The sequence below is a fragment of the Silene latifolia genome, chromosome Y, assembly GCF_048544455.1.
Source record: "Silene latifolia isolate original U9 population chromosome Y, ASM4854445v1, whole genome shotgun sequence".
In the NCBI taxonomy this organism is placed as follows: Eukaryota; Viridiplantae; Streptophyta; class Magnoliopsida; order Caryophyllales; family Caryophyllaceae; genus Silene; species Silene latifolia.
In genome coordinates this window covers 271,223,750-271,247,410 of record NC_133538.1, presented here as the reverse complement: position 1 = coordinate 271,247,410, position 23,661 = coordinate 271,223,750, and the positions used below count along the sequence as shown (strand labels likewise).

The window sequence follows — 23,661 nt, the reverse complement described above, 5'->3', positions numbered from 1 at the left end:
TAGACAATCTACTGTGAGAAGGGCAAGGGAAAGGTCCTTCCGGTCCGCTATCCACCCTAGATTTCCACTAACTTAACTTCCGTCCTCATTAGGGTAGTCTACTGTTCATAGCAGGTCTGTTCATTCCAAGCTTCCAATCCGGGAACGAAATTAACCAGATTAAAGTTATTTAGAAGCGTGCACTCAACTAAACATGTTACAGTTATATTGTTATGCACTACTACAGAATTCATCAAGGACATCAGTGGATGGACATCGGATTTTTGAAAAAACAGATGTAATAAGTTTTCACATCGGATTTTTATAAAAGTCTGATGTAATTATATTATATGGACATCGGTTGTTATTTTCAACCCATGTCCATTATAATGGACATCGGATTAAATTACAACCCATGTCCATATAATCCTCAATTTGGGCGCAAAATGAAAACAATTCCCCCGCCCCAAATTATTTTCACTAGCATACTGAGACAAACCCAAACCCTTAGCTTACTCGATCATCCCTTTCTTCTCTATACATCCTTCATCCCTTGGCTTCTTCACTTCAAAAACCGATCAAAAATCCAAAATCCTAGCTGCTGCTGCTGCTTCATCGTTCATCCCTTCTTCTCTCATCACCGGCGATATCATCCTTCTTCTCTTCACCGGCGATATCATCAGTCTTCGTTCTCATCACCTCGTGACATCAAACCCTAGCTGCTCTGCTTCGTTCTTTGCTCTTTATTATTAGGTAATTAATCTTCCCCTATCATTTATATATTTATTCTCGATCATTTTATGGTTTATTTGAATATTTTACTGAAATGGTTTTTGATTTGTTTGTAATTTTGACTGAAGAATGAATTGTAGGGTTATAATTTAATTGATAATCTAATTGGTGGTTTATTATTATACATTGCTATTATTGTATTACATGCATTTATATTCCTGGTTTATATATGAATGATACTCGTTGTTAGTTGAATTGCTGTTTGTTTAAGTGATGAATTTGTGTATAAGCGGATGAGCATTTGTATTAATTATTTTGGCACCTTTTCTTTGCTTGAATTTTGCCATTTAGTTTTTTAATAATCATTCAAAGTTTGAAACTTGACTATTAGATTATCAAACTTATCATTCTAATGTTTAGTTGAATTGGGTCTCTTTTGATGTGGTTGTATGAAAGGATTAGTTGGTAGTTGTGTGAATGTATGGTCTGTGAAAGAATGTATGTGAATGTATGCTCAAATTGGGGGTTTCTATGGTCTGTGATTAGCATGTGTGAATGTGTAGTGAATGTATGGTCTCATGTGATTAGCATGTTTGAAAATCGCTTACTATTTTCATCAATACGCTTGTAGCATAAAAAGTATGTAAATAAACAAAGTAAGGAGTAAAAGTAAGGTAGAATGTTAATTAAGGAGTAGAGAGTTAAGTAATTAGGTGAAGTGATGAACTCGAAAAATAGTAAGCGATTTTAACCCTCTTCCCTATTATTGCAGTAAATTTGGAGTATGGATATGGATCGCGAATGGATGTTTGTTGATCGTTTGGATTCAAGATATAGGGAAGGGGTGGAATATTTTGTTAGACATGCTATGAATAATGCAGAGAATGTGGAACAACTTTTACATCCATGTGTTAAATGTGGGAATAATGAGTATGTTGATGCGGTAGAATTGGAAAGTCACCTCCTAATTAATGGTATTGACAAGAGTTATACAAGGTGGATTTGGCATGGGGAGGATGTGCTGCCCACTTTGTGTAGTAATTTAGGGGATGATAGCGACTTTGAGGGAGAGGATTTTGATGAAAATGTTGATCGAATAGACAATCTTATAAATGATTTGAAAAAATCCGCTGTAGACCCAAGTGAAATTGAGATGTTTGATAGGCTGTTTGGTGATGCAATAAAACCCTTGTACCCTGGTTCAACTTTCACACGCCTATAAGCAACTTTAAAATTGTATAGTTTAAAGGCTAAAAATGGATGGAGTGATAAAAGTTTCACAACTTTGCTTGAGTTTTTGGGTCAGATGTTACCGGAAGGCAATGAACTCCCTAGGCGTACGTATGATGCTAAGAAAATTTTGTGTCCAATGGGAGTTGATTATGTAAAAATACATGTATGTCGTAACGATTGCATTTTGTTTCGGAAAAATTATAAAGAATTAGACAAATGTCCAAAGTGTGGGAGTTCACGTTATAAGTTGCCGAAAAAGAATTCCACAAATAGTAAAGGTGTCCCAGTTAAAGTCTTGTGGTATCTTCCCATTATCCCAAGATTTAAAACAATGTTTGCAAATTTAAAAGAGGCGAGAAACTTAATTTGGCATGCTGGTGGTGATGGTAGAATTTTAGATGACAAAATTCGTCATCCTGCTGATTCAACTCAGTGGAAAAGCATAGATCATTTGTTTCCTGAATTTGGGTCTGATGCTAGAAATTTAAGGCTTGGACTATGTACGGATGGTATGAATCCATTTGGTAATCTAAGTAGTCAGTGGAGTACGTGGCCTGTTTTGCTAACAATTTATAATTTGCCTCCTTGGTTATGCATGAAACGTAAATATCTTATGTTGTCACTACTAATTTCCGGGCCTAAGCAACCTGGAAATGACATAGATGTTTACTTGGAACCATTGATGGATGATTTAAAGTTATTATGGGATGAAGGGGTAGAGGTATATGATGCTTATCGTGGTGAGACTTTTAACCTACGTGCCATGATATTTTGCACCATTAATGACTTACCTTATATATGGCAACCTATCTGGTTATCTTGTGAAAGGGGCTAAAGCTTGCCTAATTTGTGAGGAGGATACAATTTCTGATCGTTTAGTTCATGGAGGAAAGAATGTGTACCTTTGTAGCAGAAGGTTGCTCCACCGCTCACACCCTTATAGGAAAAAAATGAAGCCATTTAATGGAAAACAAGAACTTAGAAACCCTCCAAAAATTTTAAGTGGGAAAGAGGTTTATGAGAAAGTGAAAAACATTGAAAATAATTCTGGAAAACCTTATAAGAGAAGTGATGGGACCTTATATAAAAAGAGGTCTATATTTTGGGATTTACCATATTGGAAACATTTTTCCGTGAGACATTGTATTGATGTCATGCACGTGGAGAAAAATGTGTGTGAGAGCCTTATTGGCACACTTCTCAACATCCCTGGTAAAACAAAGGATGGTGTCAAAGCAAGACAAGATATGGTCAAGCTCAAAATATACGACCAGAACTAGCACCACAAATTAGAGGGTCAAGGACCTATTTACCCCTAGCTTGTTATACTTTGTCACGAAATGAAAAAAAAAGTGTGTGTGAATGTTTACATGGGGTGAAGGTTCCGCAACGCTATTCATCGAACATAAGAAATCTTGTGTCTATGAAAGACTTAAAACTGGTGGGTTTGAAATCACATGATTGTCACACTTTAATGCAACAATTACTACCCGTTGCGCTTCGTGGAGTTCTGCCTAATCATGTTCGGGGAGCTATTATTCGACTTTGCTATTTTTTTAATGCAATATTTAGCAAAGTTGTTGACTCAGATACGTTGAATACATTACAACGAGATGTTATTACTACTATGTGTGAACTTGAGATGTTTTTCCCTCCTTCCTTTTTTGATATAATGCAGCACTTAGTAGTACATTTGGTGAGGGAAATTAAGATTTGTGGACCGGTATTTTTAAGAAATATGTATCCATTTGAGCGATATATGAAGCCTTTAGCCGCCTATGTAAGAAACCAAAACAGGCCGAAAGGTTGTATGATTCGGGGTTATATTGCGAAGAGGCCCTACAGTTTGTCAATGAGTACATGTCCAATGTTGAGCCTATTGGGCTTCCGACATCTCGACATGAAGGAAGACTACGGGGACAAGGTACTCTCTGGAAAAAGTAGTAATCGCTAATCCGAAACCCTTGATCGTGCACACTTGTATATTCTCCAACACATGGTGGATGTGCATCCATATTTAGAGAAGCATCAAACCCTTCTAATTGCTCAAAATCCTTCTAAAGGAGAAAGGTGGTTAGCAATGGAGCATAATCGGTTATTTCGTAAATGGTTCTCTCGATGAAGTAGATAACGAGTCAAGTTACTTGAGCGTGAGAAAGTCTCTGATGAGGTAAAGTGGTTAGCACATGGACCTAGTTTTCATGTGTTAACTTATCAAGGTTATGACGTCAATGGGTACTCCTTTTACACTAAGGATCAAGATGATAGAAGTACTATGCAAAATAGTGGAGTAGCTTTGATGGCTATGTCAATGAGTGTTGCTAGTGCTAAAGATACTAGACACCTTATGATGCTCGGCCATACTTTGGGGTCATCAAAGAAATTTGGGAGTTAGACTACGTTCGGTTTAGGATACTTTTTCCGTTGTATGTGGGTTGAGCATAATAAGGGCGTTCGAGTTGATAGGATGGGTTTCACGTTGGTAGATTTCTCACGTGAAGGATACAAATCAGAGCCGTTCATTATGGGTAATCAGGCAAGACAAATCTTTTATATTAAAGATCCAGCGGATGAGAAGTGGTCGATTGTCCTTCATGGTAAGAAGCAATTTGTGGGTAAAGAAGCAATGGATGAAGTGGATGACGAATTGCCTCCTTTTTCTTCTGGATTGCCGCCTACGACTACTGATGATGTAGATGACTTTTATCTACGAGATGACCATGAAGAAGGGTTATGGGTTGACCTAGAAAAAATCAGTAGCTAGTTTTTGTTTGCAACTTTATGGGTTGACTTTTATGTTAAGACAATTGCTCTCACTCATTTTTCTGTTTGTTTGTTATGTTTTTATTTTAAGACAGTATTTTCATTTTAATGTCTTTCCTATTTTTAGTTGTTTAAGTCACTGTACTTATCATTTATCATTAGAGCTGTATTTTGGAGTAATTTGATTTGGAGAGTCAATTCACCTAAAAAGCATCTGCAGAGCACGGGTCGTTATTTTAAGTAATAGTCGTCTCTCAATCTGTACTTATTTTCACCTGTTCCTTACTTTAACATCTGACCTAATGTCTTCCTTATGTTCAATTACTTATGATTTTTATATCTATGAGAGCAATTGCATACATCTAGTCTGCTAGGAGGTAATTAAGTTTACCTTGTTTCAAGAAAATAGTTTTCTTCTTTGTACATGTTCGTTTGTATTTTGTCCATTTTCGATCTGTTTTAATTTATTTTGATGCGGTCATCATGGCTTCATCGATACCATGTAGTAGTACAACTCGTCCAAGAAAGATCAAAAGCGTGGTGCTTATGAAGGAGTTGACAACATTACGTGATCAAGGTAAAAAGCTTAAAGTAGAATTTGATTCTGATGGTGAGCCAATTGAGAAGATTGGTGCTAAGTATACGAGTTATGTTGGTCTACTTGGACGCTCGAAAGTGCTAATTACCATTTGTACATGGAAGCATGTGGGAGAGGAGCTTAAGCTGAAGATTTGGGATGAGGTTTTGGTAAGATACTAATTAATTTTCCCGCTTATTATTAATGACAAATTTTGGACATTCGAAATCACATATGATGTTTTGGCATTTGTAGTCAGTTTTTGACATTCCAAAGACAAAGTACCAGCAAGTTATCAAAATTGCAAATACCACGTGGACAAACTTTAAGTCAAAATTGACTGCAGTGTATGTTTATCAAAAACCCCCTAAAGGTCGAAAGTTGCCTGTTGAGACTGATCCGGTAAAGAAGTATCCTTACATCAAATCTGAAGTATGGAAGGAGTTTAAAGAGTCTCGACTGTCAGAAGAATTTAAAGTAAGTACTTAGATTCAGATTCGTTTATATTTTAGTATCATGCTGGTAGTAATAAATAAGTTCGTATTCTGCTAATAAGTCGTTCTCTTTTATTTTTGCAGGCTATAAGTAAGGTTGCTGCAGAGAGGCAGAGTAAGAACAAGTACCCTCACAGAATGTCTCGTGGAGGATATCGAAAAGCCAAGCAGAAATTGGAAGAAAAATTGAAAGCAAAATTGAAGATCAAAGAACAAGAAAAAGAGAAAGGAACGGGGATAGACGACTCAGCAGAAGAAAGTAGTCAAACCCCAACTATCATAAAACGAGGTGACTTATGGATAGAGGGAAGAGTAGGCAATGACGGAGCATGTATAAATTCAGAGACTGAAAAAATAGTTGAAGAGCTGGTGAGTACTCCATTTCTGTTTATCACTACTCAGTAAAAATCATATATAATACTCCATGCCATGTGCTACAATTTAATGAAAATAATTGCAAACAGGAAGTGTTGAAGGAAAAGGTCAAGAAAGGAGAATTTGTACCTAGCGGAAAAGTTGATGAATTGACAAAAGCGCTTGGAACTGCTGAGCATTATGGTCGTGTTAGAGGTGTTGGGGGTCGAGTCGGGCATAAGCAGTACTTTGGCAGATGCAAACGAACTCGAGATGAGAGTACTACTGTCATTTCACCAGAGTTTTTAGAGAAGCTTACAAAGCAGATCACAGAACAAGTGAGGTCAGAGGTTTATAAAGACTTTGAAAAAATGATGGGGGAGAAACAGACAAATGGGAATGTTAGTTATTCCGTTCACAATGAGAAAGACGCAGCTGAGGTCGAGATGAATTGCACCATGGGAATGTTAGTGATCATATTTCGATCCATTTGATGCCATACACGAGAAGGTAATTAAATCTAGCAACAATTGACTATGTTAGTGATCATATATATATTTACGAATTGATAATAAACATTTTACTTATCTTTATTTGGTTGCTTGCTTGTCCACGCTCTCGCAGGGATTTGAATGTGAGCTAGTTTGTGCAAGATACGATGACTTCACTAAGGTGGCACTTGGACGAGTATTCAAGACCACAAGTCAGGCATCAGTTTGTCACGGTAAAAAAATTGGAGCAGAAACGTTCAGGGTATGCATTTACGTTCTCATGGAAGGTAAGGATGACACACCATTACCTATACCAACTGAGGAATTTGCTACTGTTGGTGATGCCCTTGGTTCCTTTGTACTTTGGCCGAAAAATGGAATCACTTTACGCTACGTAAAGGTATGAAAGCCATACAGTTAACCGTCTTTTTTTAGTTCTTGCCACAGAAAGCAAGCTCTAATAATTATAGGTGTAATTCTTTTTTCCCAGGAATGTCAGAAAAACCTGGAATAAGAGAAAGGGGAGAAGACAGGGGAGAAGATGGGGGAAAAGACTGGGGAAAAGATTACGGAAAAGACTGCGATGACACCTAAACCCAAAAGACGGAAGACATCTAGAACTTCTAATTCCCAGAAAGTAGAAAGTGGTAAAAGTAAGATAAGTGGTGGTGGATCAGTGACAAGATCAAACAACCAGTTTAAAGCGCTTTTGGACCAAAATTACAATTGTAGACGATTACTGGCAAGGGTATTTAGTGTGATGCACGATAATCAAGTGACCGATGTTAATTTGATCGAGAATGTCCTAGGATCCAAGAAAAGGTTGTGCCTCGCCAAGGAAGACATAGCTTCATTGTTGAACATGAATAAGATCTCCCTTGGAGTCATTGACACTTTTCTTGGGTATGTATACTACAATTATTGCATCTCATTATTTAGTTTTGCATTGGTTATTCAATCAAAGAACATCTACTGTATTGGTTATTCAAACGCAACATCTATCGCCACCACGTCGAGTAGGTTTGCGAAGCTACTCGTTACGCTCGTTCCTTTAACTTTTAATCTGCTTCCATGGAAAAGGTTGATTATTTACCGTAAATGTTGGTTATACTTATACGTATATTGTTATAGGTACTTGGATAGCATCTGTGACCAGCAAATGTACGGGTTCTTATGTCCAGAAATTATTTCACAAATAGGCTATGCCTCAGATAAAGCAGTAACCATACTTTCTAAAAGGATGAAAGACTTAAAAAGGAAATTTTACATCGCTCCATATTACGATGAGTAAGTCTTTGATCAACCTTGCCTTTTAAATAAACAAAACTGTCACCATTTATTATTGATTATCATGTAAATAAGTTACAAATTATTTACAAGATCATTGGATGCTCGTTGTGACCGACGTTGCTGATCATAATCAAGTGCATTGGTTCGACTCACTAGGAAAGTCAGTCTTGGTTCGTCAAAGTTGAGATCTTTAATTAATGCGTAAGTTCATCTTAATAGTTCATTTATTGATATGCACATAAATAAATGTTCAACTGATTAGAACATTAAAAATGGCAACTATTATTGGCTGACAATCATTTATTTGAAACCATGTTTATATTTAGATCGGTAAGAGTATACGGCTACAATGGTGGGGAAAGAATGCGTTCTCAAGCACCGCAATGGCTGCAACATAATGTAAGTTGTTGCTTATTATGACGACAAATTCAATGTCTGATCATCAATCACTTTTAATTGACAAAGTCATGTTATTGGTTTAATTCTTGTCGAGTTGTTGTTTTAGTGTGCTCGTCAACAAGGTGTTGTAGAATGCGGGTACTACGTCATGAGGTACATCTTTGGAAATCGTCACGCGTTCTAATCCAACAAAAGCTATCAATGAGGTCAGTTTCGACATTATAGCAAAACTCGGTATTTTTTCAAGTAATTATCCTACTTTGACCTGCTGCCTATACGCATTGTGGGCGAACCTGCTGCCAATTCAATGAGCTAGCCGCTTTGCACCCTCTTCCCTTAATTATTAGCTTATATGAAGTCGCCCTTGTGAGGCCATGTCTGACTGCCCCATTGTCATTAATATGCATTACAGGTTTTTCAAGACACCACGCCATATTCACAAGAAGAATTAGATGAGGTTCGGGACTTGTGGGCGAACTATTTTCTCAATATCTAGCCGTAGATAGCTAGCTAGCATAGTAATGTATTAGGTAGTTGCATTTTGAAAAACTGATTACATGATCTGCAAGACCATATGTTATGTTGGCTGGGATTTGTTATGGCCTTTGTTGTTGTTCGTTAGTTGTTGAATTCGGATGACGGAGACGGTTGCGTTGTATGTTGATTGGGATCGGTTTTTATTAATTGAAATCGATCATTTTGGTTGAATGGCAGTTGGCATGTTTTGTATTAATGTTTTGGCATTCAAATTGGTGTAATGCAATATGAATTGGCCTGCTCTTTTCAAATTTTTTTAAAAAAAAAACAATATAAAGGACAGCGGATTTATCAAAGTTCGATGTAATTCTAGCTTCAAAGGACATGGGCTTTCTATAAAAATCTGATGTACATTACACATATGGACATCGGATTAATGTTAAAATCTGATGTTCATTACTCATATGGACATCGGATATATTTAAAAATCCGATGTGCATATATTAATGGACATCGGTTTAAAGTCTCATGTCCATTACACCCCATATGGACGGGACTGAACTCTACATCGGCCTAAAATCCGATGTCCATGTGTCTAGAAGTCCGATGTCCTTCATGATTTCTGTAGTAGTGATGGTCACATATTCTCACAAATAAATCATCTAGCCCATTCACAACATCATCACTTTACTACCATGGCTCCCCTAGTCCTAACATAAGGAGATTAGCTACTCAAGCTATCGATGCAATCAACAACAATGAACATAAAGATGCTAAGGGTAAACATAGTAGATAGATTAAGATTGAGCATAAACTAAATACATCGATAACAAAAGAATAATAAAACAAGGATTTAGAGAAACAAAGTATTGGATTAAGATTAAAAAGAAGAGAAAGATTACAATAAAGCAAATCCGGCGTAAAGAACAATTAGTAGTGATTAAGAGCAAAATTCTAGATATTAAGAGTAATTAAGAGTGCGAAGAAGTGTTTATGACCTAATGACGACTTACCTTATATAGGAAAGCGCTTTTATTAACAAAATAAACCTAACACGGAACAATTAACCCGTGTAATCTAGATAATCACTCGATCGAGGCTTTTTATTCCTCTCGATCGAGTGAGTCTTCAGCAAAACCATTCGATCGAGTAACTGAGGCTCTCGATCGAACACTCCCAAAATAACCATCTTCGATCGAGCTCAAGAACCACTCGATCGAACATCCGCAGTAGCCAAACCACTCGATCGACCATCCAAAGCTCTCGATCGAGCACTTTTCACTGAGAACAGCCTTGACTCTGTTGGTTAGCCTTCCAAAGACCTCCATACACGCTTCCCGAGGTATGACTTCTGCTCCAAACCTCCGTCTCCTTATAATGCATGCAAAGTGGGCCGAATAAGGCACGATTCCACTACATTTAAGTCCATTTCTGCAGTTAAGACAAAACAAACGAAAGTAGCCAATTCGGGGCATTTTGCAATACAAAGCAATATAAATGGCATAGAAATGCGTGCAATAAGAGGCCAAAAAGTCTAAATAAATTTCACGTATCACTTGGGATCAAGTTTCTGTTTTCTCTTTATGTCATCATACATGTCCGGTTTGATAGTCAAGTCTCTGATGACATCCCCCTTTCGAATTATATGGATCCCCGTCTTAGACATCTCATCCCTCAGCTTCATCAAAGACATAGATATACACAACGAATGCACACTCTTCTTGCTCAAAGCATCTGCCGACATATTGGCTCTACACTTGTGATAGATGATCTCCATATCATAGTCCCCAATCAACTCTATCCACCATCTCTGTCGCATGTTCAGCTATTTCTGTGTGTGGATATACTTTAAGCTCTTATGGTCTGAAAACACCTTAAAGGTTGCTCCATAAAGGTAGTGCATCCAAATCTTTAAAGCAAAAACAATTGCGCCCAGTTCCAAATCGTGAGTAGGATAGTTCTCCTCATACAGTTTCAGCTGCCTTGACACATACGCGATAACCTTCCCATTCTGCATCAACACACAACCCAAACCATTCTTAAAGTATCGGTGTATACTTCAAAGTTCTCACTTTCCTTAGGCAAAGTTAGGACAGGAGTTATGGTTAAACGCTCCTTCAAAGTTTGGAACGCCATTTCACAACTATGATCCCAGAGAAATCTGGTCTCTTTCCTCATCAAGGCTGCCATAGGTCTGGCGATCTTAGAAAAGTCTTTCACGAACCTCCAGTAGTAACCAGCTAAACCCAAGAAACTCTGAATCTCAGCTACATTCTTCGGTGCTTCCCACTTAGTCACTACCTCAATCTTACTAGGATCCACCGACACACCTTCTTTTGATATCACATGGCCTAGAAAAGCCACTTTATCCAATCAAAACTCGCACTTAGACAACTTGGCATACAACTGGTTATCTCGCAAAGTCTGTAGTACTAACCCTAGATGCTCCTCGTGCTCCTCCTTAGTCTTAGAGTAGACCAAAATGTCATCAATAAAGACGACCACAAACCTATCAAAGAACGGGCTGAAAATCCGGTTCAAGAGATCCATGAAAACTGCTGGTGCATTAGTCAACCCAAAAGGCATCACCACGTACTCATAGCGACCATATCGTGATTGAAAAGTTGTCTTAAGAATATCCTCATCTGCTATCCTCAGCTGGTGATAACCCGACCCCAAATCAATCTTAGAAGACACTCCTACACCACTCACCTGGTCAAAAAGATCATCAATCATTGGCAAAGGATACCTGTTCTTCACCGTGACATGATTCAACTCTCTATAGTCGATGCATAGCCTCATACTCTCGTCTTTCTTTTTCACAAACAAAACTGGTGCACCCCAAGGTGATACACTAGGTCGAATGAACCCCTTGTCTAATAACTCGTCCAGCTGCTTCTTCAACTCTTCTAACTCTTTAGGCCTCATCCGGTACGGTGCTTTAGATATAGGTGTCGTCCCCGGTTTGAGCTCAACACTAAAGTCGATGTCCCTCTTAGGAGGTAACCCGGGTATCTCATCTAGAAAAACATCATCAAATTCCCCAACCACCGGTATGTCAGCTGGTTACAGCTCCTCCACACGCATGTCCCTCACACGGCAGAGGGTTAAGGGGCACTTCTTCCTCAAACATGACTTTAAAGTCATTACCGCAATCAAATTCACCTTATTATGCACCCCATATATTATACCTTGACTCCCTTAGGCCCCTATAAATACACCCTCTATTGTCAACAATCTATCTTAGCATCATACTTGCCCAACTAGTCCATCCCAACGATAACCTCAAACCCATCCATAGGAAACTCTAACAAGTTGACCGGTAAGTCTACTTCCCCCACCACCATGGACACATCCCTATACAGCTTAGAACATGACACTAACTCTCCCGAATGTATAAACACATTATCTTTCACCAGTTCATATTCTCCCAAACCCATAGTTATGGCATGACTCCTAGACACAAAAGAGTGGGTTGCCCCCGAATCAAACAGAACAAAATATGGCATATTATGAACAAGAAAGGTATCGATAACAACGTGAGCATCATTCTCCGCTTCTTGCTTGCCCATCATAAAGAGCTTCCCACTGCTTTTCTGACCTCCACCCTGAACCATGGTAGCCAAAGTACTCGGCCTGGCTGTTGAGTTCTGCGTCACACTGTTGTTTGGACGCTGATAGGATCCTCCATTATTGCGGTTGTAGCCGCCATTTTAGTTGTTCTGCCCTCTGCAATTGCCCCACTACCCAGATGGTCTGTTGCTAGCAAAGCTTTGGCTTGAAGCATGTGAAAAGTTCCCCTGATATGTCCCTGGAAAACCCCCTCCTCCCCTAGCACTGGTACACTCAAGCCTCTTATGACCTACTCCGCCACAGTTGAAGCAGGTAAGATTGGAGTTATCACTAGTACTTCGGCCGCCTTCTCTTCCCCAAGCTCGAGATCCCCCAGTATAACTAGATCCTCTAGAAAAGGCCCTAGCTTGGTTGAGATTGCCCCTCTTGTGACCCGTTTGGTTGCCACTTTCACTCTCCGCCTTCCTTTTCTCAGCATTCCTTTCCTTATCCTCCTTGGCTAAGTCCACTAGCTTCTCTGCGTGCCCTGCTCTTGCATATACCTCTTTTAGATCTGGGAGAACCTCGGCTGGTAGTCTATGATCTTTGGTGCCAACCCCTTCTTAAAGCGAAGAGCCAAACTCCATTGACCCATCTGTATATCCTCCGCATACCGTGACAACTCTATAAACCTATGATAATACTCTGTGACGGTCATATTATCAGCCTTGGAGAAGGAATCGAACTCAGCTCTCAGCTTATGGCAGATGTGCTCCGGCACCAAGTGTTCTCTCATAGTGCTCTTGAAGCCTGCCCATGGAATAGCATCCTGTCCCTGGTCCCTATAGTATGCCCGAGCATCATCCCTCACATTCTGCCCCCATACTCCAACCTCATCCCTTAGGTCGAACACAGCTTGTTCCACCATCATATCAGCCGGACACTTCACAACCTCTAGCAGACTCTCCATCTCACGGTCTCAATTATCAAACATATTTGGCTCACCGGTACCCTCATAAGTAGAGGGGTGGAAGCGAGAAATAGTGGTGATCAGTTGAGATGAATCCATCGGTTTCTCACCTCTTTTACCCACATGCTTGAGTGCCTCCATGAGCGCATCTTGCTGCTCAATCATTCTGGCAACCTCATGAAGACTCATCTCAGTAGCTTGGATGTATGTAGTTGACCTCTTTGGCAGCATTTTGAGCTGATATAACAACGAAAACGTAAGCACATAGCCTACGGGCCAAAATAAACAAATAACACGCCAAAGAAGTACTCGGCCGAGTACTCTGAGATACTCGGTCGAGTATGGACTTCTCGGTCAAGTACTGAGACTACTGGGTCGAGTATCCTACTTCAGTAGCTAACCTCCAAATCACATAAAACATACTCGGTCGAGTACACAGGGTACTCGGTCGAGTATGCCTCACTCGGTCGAGTGCCCCACTTACTTGGCCGAGTGATCACAACCAGAAGCTACGGTTTTAAACTCACAAACTAACACTCGGTCGAGTGCTTGGTTACTCGGCCGAGTATCCCCTACTCGGTCGAGTACCCGCACCCCCCATGCTCGTCTGAATCATGCCAAAACAGGCAATACTTCAACGGAAAACGTACATAACCATATGTATACAACTTTTAAACATGTTACTACCCTCCAAAAGCCAAGTAATAACATATATAACCATGTCAAACACCACAATGCTTAATATATGTAATCATTCTCTTTTTCCATCCAACAACTTCACAAAGAACACATATATGTATATTCAACACTCATTGCTTCAACATATAACGATTCCTAAGACACCTCCATGGTGACCGGCTAAAAGTTGTAAGGGCCTAAATGCGACTCCGAGACGTCTCCCAATCCTTTGTGGTAGCTCCAAACAACTCCTACCCGGGTTCATTTTAATTAAAATCCCTATGTTCATTTGGTTCATTGGTTTTAGGTTCCAAAATTATCGCTCTAATACCACTTTGTAACACCCCCATATACCAAGGTGCCTTACCAAGGACCACCCTCGCATATGAAGCTGCTACCATCTCCGTTGCCCGAGCTAAGTATATCAAAAGTAACCATTCAAGAACAATTATTAAAGTATAAAGTTTAGCAATTACATCGTCTCAAGAAAAACCAAAGTAAAGTATATAACTCTCAATACATCAAAACTAAAGTATCTAAACTCATAACAGCGAAAGCTAGACTCAAAGTGATGACATATCCATCCTTGTCCCCGCAGCTAAAAGTAATCATCACCTGTTACAATCTGCTCACCATCCCCAAATGGATCACCACAGTTTTACAAAACACAACGGGTTCAGTCAACTGAATAATCAAGATAAGTTAATCGCAAAGAAACAACCAAAGCAAACAACTGAATAACCATTCTCCAACTCCAATCATATCACATATCCGGCTACACATTTAAGTGTATAGCCCAGCCAGATTACCCGCCGCGACAGATAATCTTCACCACCAGTGGGGGACCGCAGCCATGCCCACATAAGCCTTGCTCATCGAAATGAGCAATAACCCATGTCCATTAATGTGGAGATTCCCCCTTTGTGACGGGAACCACAAGGGGTGAATCAAGGGCATGAAGCCATTCCTGAAAATGACTCCACTTAGCCGAGGACGCACCTCACCAACATAGACAAACAACAACAATTCCAACAACCAAGAAAGAAAATGCCAATTACGATATCAATCATGTCATCAACACAATAATTCATCTTAAATCAATTAAACAGACAACTGATAGGGAAACCCTACCTTAGCATTGATCCAAATAGGAGTCTACAGCGGAAGCTAGAAACGCTCTTCTACAAATCCTTCACCTAAATATAACCACAACAATCTAATACAAAAATACAATAATCACCCTTTTCCCAATTTCCAACACTAGGGTAAAACCCTAAAAGACAATACTAAACCAGTCATAAGGAACTATAGACTTACCGACGAAACTGACGCAAGAGAGGGATGAACAAACACTCACGAACGATCAAAGACATTGGGAGTGATTAAGGATGATTAGAGAACGTAGAATGTATTTAGGTTTTGGTAAAAGTGAAAAGTGAAACTGTAAAACACGATTTATAACCTTTAATCATCCTTAACCAAACCGTGGAAATAAATCCTGTCAGACCGATTACTCGGTCGAGTACTGAGAGTACTCGGCCGAGTACCTCCTACTCGGCCGAGTATTACACGAGTCAGCCAAGTGTTCCTGGACAGTAGCCTGACCAAAAAACACACGACACTTTACTCGGCCGAGTTAGCCCTATTCGGCCGAGTAACAAGACCCAGAAAACCGTGATATTACATTGACTACCTTGGTGCTATGGTTGCCGAGCCCTTTCTTCATCGTGAGATTCATGATAACCTAGTGGATGATGCTACTTTAAAAGTATTTCAAGTCAGGCTTCTGGAAGGAAAAGCTAAGTATTTTGAGATTAATGCTAGAGGATATATTCGTTATCAAGGTTTCATGTATGTCCTTGATGCCAAAGATTTGAGAAATAGAGTTCTTGATGAAGCTCTTATATCCCCTTATTCGATTCACCCCAAAGGTGACAAGTTGTACAAGGACTTGAAACTTCAATTTGGGTGGCCTAACATGAAGAATGACATTGTGACTTATGTTGGAAGGTGTCTCACTTGTCAACAAGTGAAGATTGAGCATAAGAGACTCGGAGGTTTCCTACAACCCTTGGATGTTCATTTGTGGAAATGAGAATCCATCTCCATGGATTTTGTTATAGCGTTACCTAAGACCGTTGGTGGAAATGATGTCGTTTCGGTAATTGTGGAAAGATTGATCAAATGTGCTAGGTTCATTCATATTAAAGAGACATGGAATTTGGATCGACTTGCTAGTGCCTATGTTGAAGATATTGTTCGTTATCATGGTGTTCCCAAACATATCGTATCAGATCGTGACCCTAGATATTGTTCAAGATTTTGGAAAGCTTTGTAAGATGCTATGGGTAGTAAGTTGTTGATGAGTACTTCTTTTCATGCCGCTACTGATGGACAAACCGAAAGAAGCATTAAAACTCTTGAATATTTGTTGCGTGCTTGTGCCCTAGACTTTCATGCTAGTTGGGAGAAGAGCTTACCTTTGATGGAATTCTCCTACAACAATAGTTATCATACTTCTATCAAGATCGCCCCTTATGAATCTTTGTGGAAGGAAGTGTCGTAGCCCAATTTGTTGGGATCAAGCAAGTAATGTTCGTGATCTGATACCCAACAAGCTAACTGAGACGATTGACCATGTGATGCTCATCCGAGAGAGAATGAAAGTGACTCAAGATTGCCAAAAGTCTTATGCCGATGTTTGTCGTCGACCCTTGGAGTTTGAGGTTGGTGATAAGGTGTTCTTGAAAGTGTCCCCTGTGAAAGTTGTGAAGATAATTGGAATAAAAGGGACGTTGAGTCCAAAGTACATTGGACCATATGATGTTGTGAAGAGAATTGGTGTCATGGCTTACAAATTGGATTTGTCCCCGAGTGTGGATAAAGTTCATCATATTTTCCTTGTGTCTCAACTTAGGAAATACATTAGCGACCCTAGTCATGTGTTGCAAAATAAAATTTCCGAGCTTGAGCCTAGTCTATATTTTAAAGAGAAACCAATTCGCATCTTGGACAAGAAGGATAAGAAGTTAAGAAGTAAGGTTGTACCCTTGGTGAAGGTTTTGTGGAGGTGTGGCAACATGGAAGAAGAAACGTGGGAACCAGAAGCTACTATGCGTATCAAGTATCCGAGTTTGTTTACTTAAGGTATCCTCCCTTGCTTCAAGTTTCGAGGACGAAACTTTTTAAAAGGAGGGATGATTGTAACACCCGCGCTTTTCCGTTATAGTTTTAAAACATCTTAATCGTTTTATTTTGCTAAGTATACTTTAAAACCTATTTTTATAAAAAAAAATTATTTCTTTAGATGTAGAATAATAATAATAATAATAATAATAATAATAATAATAATAATAATAATAATAATAATAATAATAATAATAATAATAATAATAATAATAATAATAATAATAATAATAATAATAATAATGACCATCTTCGCCATTTAAGACGTATAGTTAGTCCTAGGTCGAGTTTTTAGTCATTTCCGACCCAAGTTGAGTTGTTTGGGCCTAAACTTGTTATTGGGCCTCTTTCCTCTCCTTTCTCTACATCAAACCCTTCTCTACATCTCTTCTTCATCCCATTTTTCTGAATTTCCTCTTGTTCAAGACATCATTGAAAACCCTCCACTTGTGAAACCTAGATCACACATAACTTCCTCATTTCTCAACCAAATTCCACCATTTTCGCACCAATTTCCTCCTCTTCTCGCCCTCCTTCTTCCCAAGTAAGAAATATGAAAATTTTCTTACTTTTATTCAACTCATCTTTCTAGGGTTAAATTATATTAATCTTTTTCTTCGAATTTTGTGTTTAAGGAGAAACTTAGAAGATCCCGACGAGGATACTTACGAGGTGGACAACTCACTAGAAGATTGAAGTGCTAAAAGGTAACGGTGATAGGTTACTCGGTATTATATAAAATTAGGTGCCTTAATTGTTAGAGTTTAGTCTTTTTTATTTTTAAAGTTGGAAACTTTACATGTTTATACATGTTTCTTACTTGGTAAATTGATGAGTTAATTTGTCTTAAACTTGTATGAAGATATTTGAGTATATTGTTACCTTTACTTTCAATTGGGTGAAATTGGTTGTTTACACGTGTTAATAAGTGAAATCCGTCTCAAATATGCCCTAGTTAACATGTTTTAATTAGGTTATGAAATAATTGGTTGGAAGTGTTGGAATTGGTATAATTGGGTGATGTTGGATGAGAAATCGTTTGCTTAGTAATTTTCTATCTCAAGTATATGAAATTTCTTGTTTACTTACATGTTTATAATTTAATTGGGTGAATTTATAATAAACTGTTTATAATTTAATTGGGGTGGAAAAATATATTTAAAACCGTCTCACATATATTTAAATTGGGTGGAACGAGCTTAGAACAAATTCCATCTCATTTTAGAACCATCCCAAGCTCGTCCTACCAGTCATACCGTGCTCCCTCCTTCAAACACCAGATGTCCCGCCGGCATACAAGCCATCCCAGGCGGAATGGAGTCCAGGTTCTTCTCCTTTTACGTCCCTTGCCTCGTCCCACCGGCACCACCATTGTCCAACCAATATGAGGTAAACCATGCCGGCCGGGATGCATAATGTCCCACCGGGCGGGACCATGCTTGTTCCAGCCACCTCTGCCCCTGTTTCAGTCATACCGGTCGGGACCATGGCTATCCCACCGACATGGTCCTAGGCCTTGACTTGTGACCGTACTATGCTTATATATGATTCGGGTTTGGTTTGTTTACGTTTTGCCTCGTGTTTTGCATAACGTAACTCATTTGTTATCGTTTATTTATACTTTATTCATGTAACATGTAAATATGAAATAAAATGTTCATTCATGTTTTAAAAGTGTGAAATCACGTAGTATACTTCATATTCGAGTTATAACTTGCTCATTTTCGTTTATTTATCGAGTATCAATTATGAAATGCTTATCTTGAACATTTACTTGTGTTTAGGCGATTTCTTGTGGAAATGTCATTATGATTTACATTATTGCTTGACTTGCCTACACTTCGCTCGTGCCGTTCTGCCGAGAGATGGATATCTCATAATATTTCTGCCTCTTTCGTGTCGTTCTGCCGAATTCGGGGTACTTGACTTCCATTCTGTCGATCGAGTCGTGGATGCGAAACGTTTATCGCATGTCGAATCGGGAAACATTCATCCCGAGAGTCTGGCTAGGTTTAGACTAGAACCGTACTATATTATCGTCGTCCTACCGGGAGGAAATGAGTCTAAGAGTAGTAAAGGTCTTGCTTGGTTTTGGATACTTGCATATGTCATTTGCCATAAGAATTTGTGCTCGTGATAACTAAGTCGTGTCTATATTCTTTTATTGTATTCTAAGCTTGTGTATGCTTAACATATGTTTACTTATTATTCTTTCATGCGCTCTCTTATCATGTTAACCATGTTAATATGTTGTTTAAGTTCATTCTTGCTTTACTTATCAAGTTGCTCATGTTAACATGTATGATCCATGTTTATTCTTGCTTTTCTATTCGAGTTAATTATATCTTGTAATCATTATGCTTTGTCTTAATTAAGTTCTTATTTATGTCCATTTTGATATAGGGTAAATGTTGGAGTAAGTGTCCTCAACAATAGTGCGATCACATTAATCAATCTCATATAAGAATACGTAAGGGATGATTCAATTATATAGTCAACTGATCAACATTAATCGGTAATGGTTGGCTAACTAGAGTTTGACATTACTATCGTTTGACGGTGGTGAACAATTGATCCCTTTAGGTCACACCTATAGGACAATTCCCTAAATAGATTAATTAAATAATTGTATAACGATACAGATTAATTAATTCCTTAAAATTGAACAATTTATGATAGTGAGTGAGAATATATATATATATATATATATATATATATATATATATATATATATATATATATATATATATATATATATATATATATATATATATATATATATATCTTATTGTAATTTGATTAAATAAGATTCATTTTAGTAATTAAAATGTTTTATTACTAAAATTGATTATTGTTTATGAGACAATTGAGATAAGAATGAATAGTTAATTATAATTACAAAATGTTGTGAGTTATATTAACTTGACCAATTTTATACGCAAGTAATTATGAATTACTAGTAAATTTGTTATTTATAATTTAATTAATTTATATAATGATATTTAATTGTTAAATATGTATTAAATTGATTAATAACATGTTACATGCTACATGTGACATATTATATGACAATGTAACAATTGACAAACATAAAATAGATGTCCATATTATGGGTGGACCGATTTTTGGAGGGTATTTGGGTGGATTGTGTTTATTTTATTTTGAATAAAAAAAACAGAATGATGACCCTATGCAACTAGACCTCACCCTACAAATTTTGATAAGAAAAAAATTGCAAAAGGTTGAAGGCATGTATTGGTCCCTATTACCACTACTACCCACCGGTTTTTGCCCCCCCCCCCCCCCCCCCCCAGAATAAGAATTATTCTTATTCTTATTTTCATTCACAGACAACAAATCATCCTTCTCATCCTCTCTTTCTCTTTTCTCTAAAAATAGTTTTTAGCTCATAATTTGTTCATAAATTCTAATACTAATTCTACATTACTAGTGTAGTAATATTTATATTATTAGAATTTTATTTGAGGATCTAATATAATTATCTAGTTAATAATTTTATTAGATTTAAGGGTAAGTCTTGGGTGAAATCAAGAGGAGAATTTCTAATTTGAAATCATGGAGGATCATCCAATATTATGAGCTCAAGATCAAGTGTAGGAAGGAGTCCTACACTTGTGCCCATTTTCGTCCCACATATAATGTAAGAAACATGTTTTTCTTCTTATTTTGTATAAAATATTCTTGCATGCAACTAGATCCACATGACATAAATTATGAGTTATTTATGAAAATGAATTAGATGAGTCTAATAGGGGTATATGAACATAACAATTAGCATCAAGAGCTTTGGTGTTGCATGCATATCATTTTATGGTTTTTTATGAGTTATTGGATAACAAAATAAAAACTAGAAATTTGTGACCTATAAGATAGGCCACGAAATTTACATGCATATTATAAATTCTGGTTCTAAAATAGTTTTAGGTCATTTTGATGATTTATGGATGATTATTGCTTATTTTAATGATTTTTAGTGAAATAATTACATTTTAATGAGTAAAATGAACTTTTATTTACTAAAAATAGTTACACTTTGAAACTGACCATGAAATTTTAGTATGACCTCACATACATATTTTACTTATTGTATGTAAAATTTCGTAGTAATGTGATTAATATTTCATGATATATGATTTTTATATGATAAAAATGATATAAATGGAGGTTAAATGACTAAAAATAGTTAAACTTCAAAACAGACCATGAAATTTTAATATGATGTCACATGCGTATTTTAAATATTGTATGTAATTTGAGATAAATATGATTTATTATACATGATTTATAATTTTAATGGTTAAAATGATATAAATAGTGACTATTTTTAGCAAAAATAGCTAAAATAAATTTTATGGCATGAAATTCTTCCTTAATATTGTATATATTATATGGACATCAGATCTAAATTTGCATGATTAATTTTGATTGATTTGGGATGTTTATTGATTTTTACATGATAAAATTGATAAAAGGGCAACTTTATTACTCAAAAAAATTAATTCGAAATTTTTGGTTAAAATTTTGCAATTTCCAGGTTCTGGAAATTATTTAAGAATGTTCAAAATTTTGATTTTGATTTTTTCATAATTTTTGTGTTTAATTTGGAATTAAATGGTAAAAGTTATTATTTATACGATTTATTAATGAAGTAAATTATAAATATTTTGTGGGTAAATTTTATTGAGTTTTTGGAATTTTGGTAATATTACAGTATATGCAAAAAATGTGATTTCAAAATTTTTCAATTTTTTATGATTTATTGGGAATTATTTCATAATTATTATGATTAAAAGAAGTTTAAATAAGCAATAATACAAAACCAAGTTGAATTATTGTCAAATGTTTAGTGAAGACTAATTTTTGAGTCCTAAGAAGGTTAGGATAATTAACTTGGGCTTAAATTTGATTTAAGTATTGATTTGTGATTTTAATAAGTTATTATCACGCATTTCCATAGAACCGGATTATATAAGATATAAGGTTTAAGTAGGGCGATTTGGCACATTAATTTGGCATGTTAGACACATATATTTATGCTGCATATTTTATTATGAATGTCATATTTTATTTACGTAATTTTGAATTATGTAATTTTATCTTAGTTTGGCCTTAGTTTTAATCGGTATTACCCGTAATGTAAGGGAATACCGATTCGGTTGTAATTTTAATGTGATCTCGTATCACTTTTATTTTTACTAGATTCATTTTTACAAATGTATAATAGAAATGCTATGTAATTTTATTATTATTTGTAATTCCGAAGTGTTCCTTCAAGACGGTAGAAGTGTTCCTTCAAGACGGTGCCAATCGGAAAGGCATTCCGATCAAGACGGAGTCCTTGGGAAGCGTGCCACTTGAAGTTCAGGGGACCAATAATGGAGTTGGTTTCCGAATTTGTAAATAGAATATTAGAATTTCTATTTTAGGAATGCCATACTAGGAAATTTATTTATTGCTTTGCATTTTTCCTTTATATGTTTGCATGCATTGCCAAATCGCCATAAACTAAACATGCATATTATATCGAGTATTCGACCGTGTCAATTATAATTATCGTTAGTTCAAAAATTTAGTCCACTTAAAATTTGATAGATAATAAATTGACTCGACCTCACACATATTAAAAAACTGAGATTAAGCCTTACCAAATAGTAAGACCCCTAAATCCCCGTGACATTTGGGGTAGGTTCGGTTTTCCCAGGGTGCTTTCATTTTTCATTGGGTAATTGGGGTAATAACATGTTATTACACGCGAAATTTGGTTGGACTCAACGGGACATGAAGACTAGTCTTATGTTCTGGGGCTAGAGATGAACTTAATGTAATTTCATCGACCGAGAGTTCTAATTGTAGAATCGGTTAAAGAGTTAACCCGCCGAGTTATATTAGTGAGGAATGTATCGGTTTCCCCGTGCCCGAGTTAATATGGATTTGAATATCGGAATCATTTATATAATTGGGTGGAGGTCATTATATAAATGTTAAAACATGCTAAAATGTTTTCATATATTAACAATGAATGTTTCTTTTCCCACTATTTCGTTGTTTTATGTTGTTCTTTATCATTTCTCCTATTAATATACGATATCAATTCGATTGTAACACGAGTCTCCGCTAAACCACTATTACTAACGACAAATAGAATCTCTTTCTAAATCCTCAAATGAACCGTTTAAATAGGACATGGACTAGTTCCATAGGAATCGTTTTATTCCATAGAACTCCATAGAAGTTGTCCTATGTCATATAAGATTTGCATCTTAAATTCTTAACATGCCTATGTATGATTTATTGTGAAGAAGTGTGAATAGAATTAATGATTAGTCAAAATATGTTTTGATAATATCTTCTATGCATCCACGGCTCAAAAGTCTTATTGCTTAAACTAAACACTTGTCATCAAGCACTTAAGTTATTAAGAGCATGACAATGTTAAATTGGTAAATTGATTTGTTAGAAATTTTG

General features: G+C 36.9%; 1 protein-coding gene and 1 long non-coding RNA gene across 2 annotated transcripts; both read left to right on the top strand.

Annotated features, from left to right (window-relative positions):
• The first annotated feature begins 5,190 nt into the window (after positions 1–5,190).
• LOC141630659 (uncharacterized) lies at positions 5,191–6,626 on the top strand. The gene is made up of 4 exons (XM_074443434.1): positions 5,191–5,454; positions 5,540–5,761; positions 5,863–6,147; positions 6,243–6,626. Exons 1-4 carry the CDS (start codon positions 5,191–5,193, stop codon positions 6,624–6,626), a joined length of 1,155 nt encoding a protein of 384 aa, XP_074299535.1.
• Positions 6,627–8,086: 1,460 nt separating this feature from the next.
• LOC141626256 (uncharacterized) lies at positions 8,087–9,024 on the top strand. The gene is made up of 4 exons (XR_012535865.1): positions 8,087–8,114; positions 8,240–8,312; positions 8,419–8,518; positions 8,725–9,024. It is a non-coding gene; the product is annotated as an uncharacterized LOC141626256 (long non-coding RNA).
• The last annotated feature ends 14,637 nt before the right edge of the window (positions 9,025–23,661 follow it).

What these genes read in the sequence shown, in the direction of transcription:
- LOC141630659 (XM_074443434.1), top strand. Translation starts at nt 5,191, where the DNA reads ATGGCTTCATCGATACCATGTAGTAGTACAACTCGTCCAAGAAAGATC. An exon ending in AGATTTGGGATGAGGTTTTG is followed by an intron (nt 5,455 to 5,539) that starts GTAAGATACTAA and finishes TGGCATTTGTAG; the next exon opens with TCAGTTTTTGACATTCCAAA. An exon ending in GACTGTCAGAAGAATTTAAA is followed by an intron (nt 5,762 to 5,862) that starts GTAAGTACTTAG and finishes TTATTTTTGCAG; the next exon opens with GCTATAAGTAAGGTTGCTGC.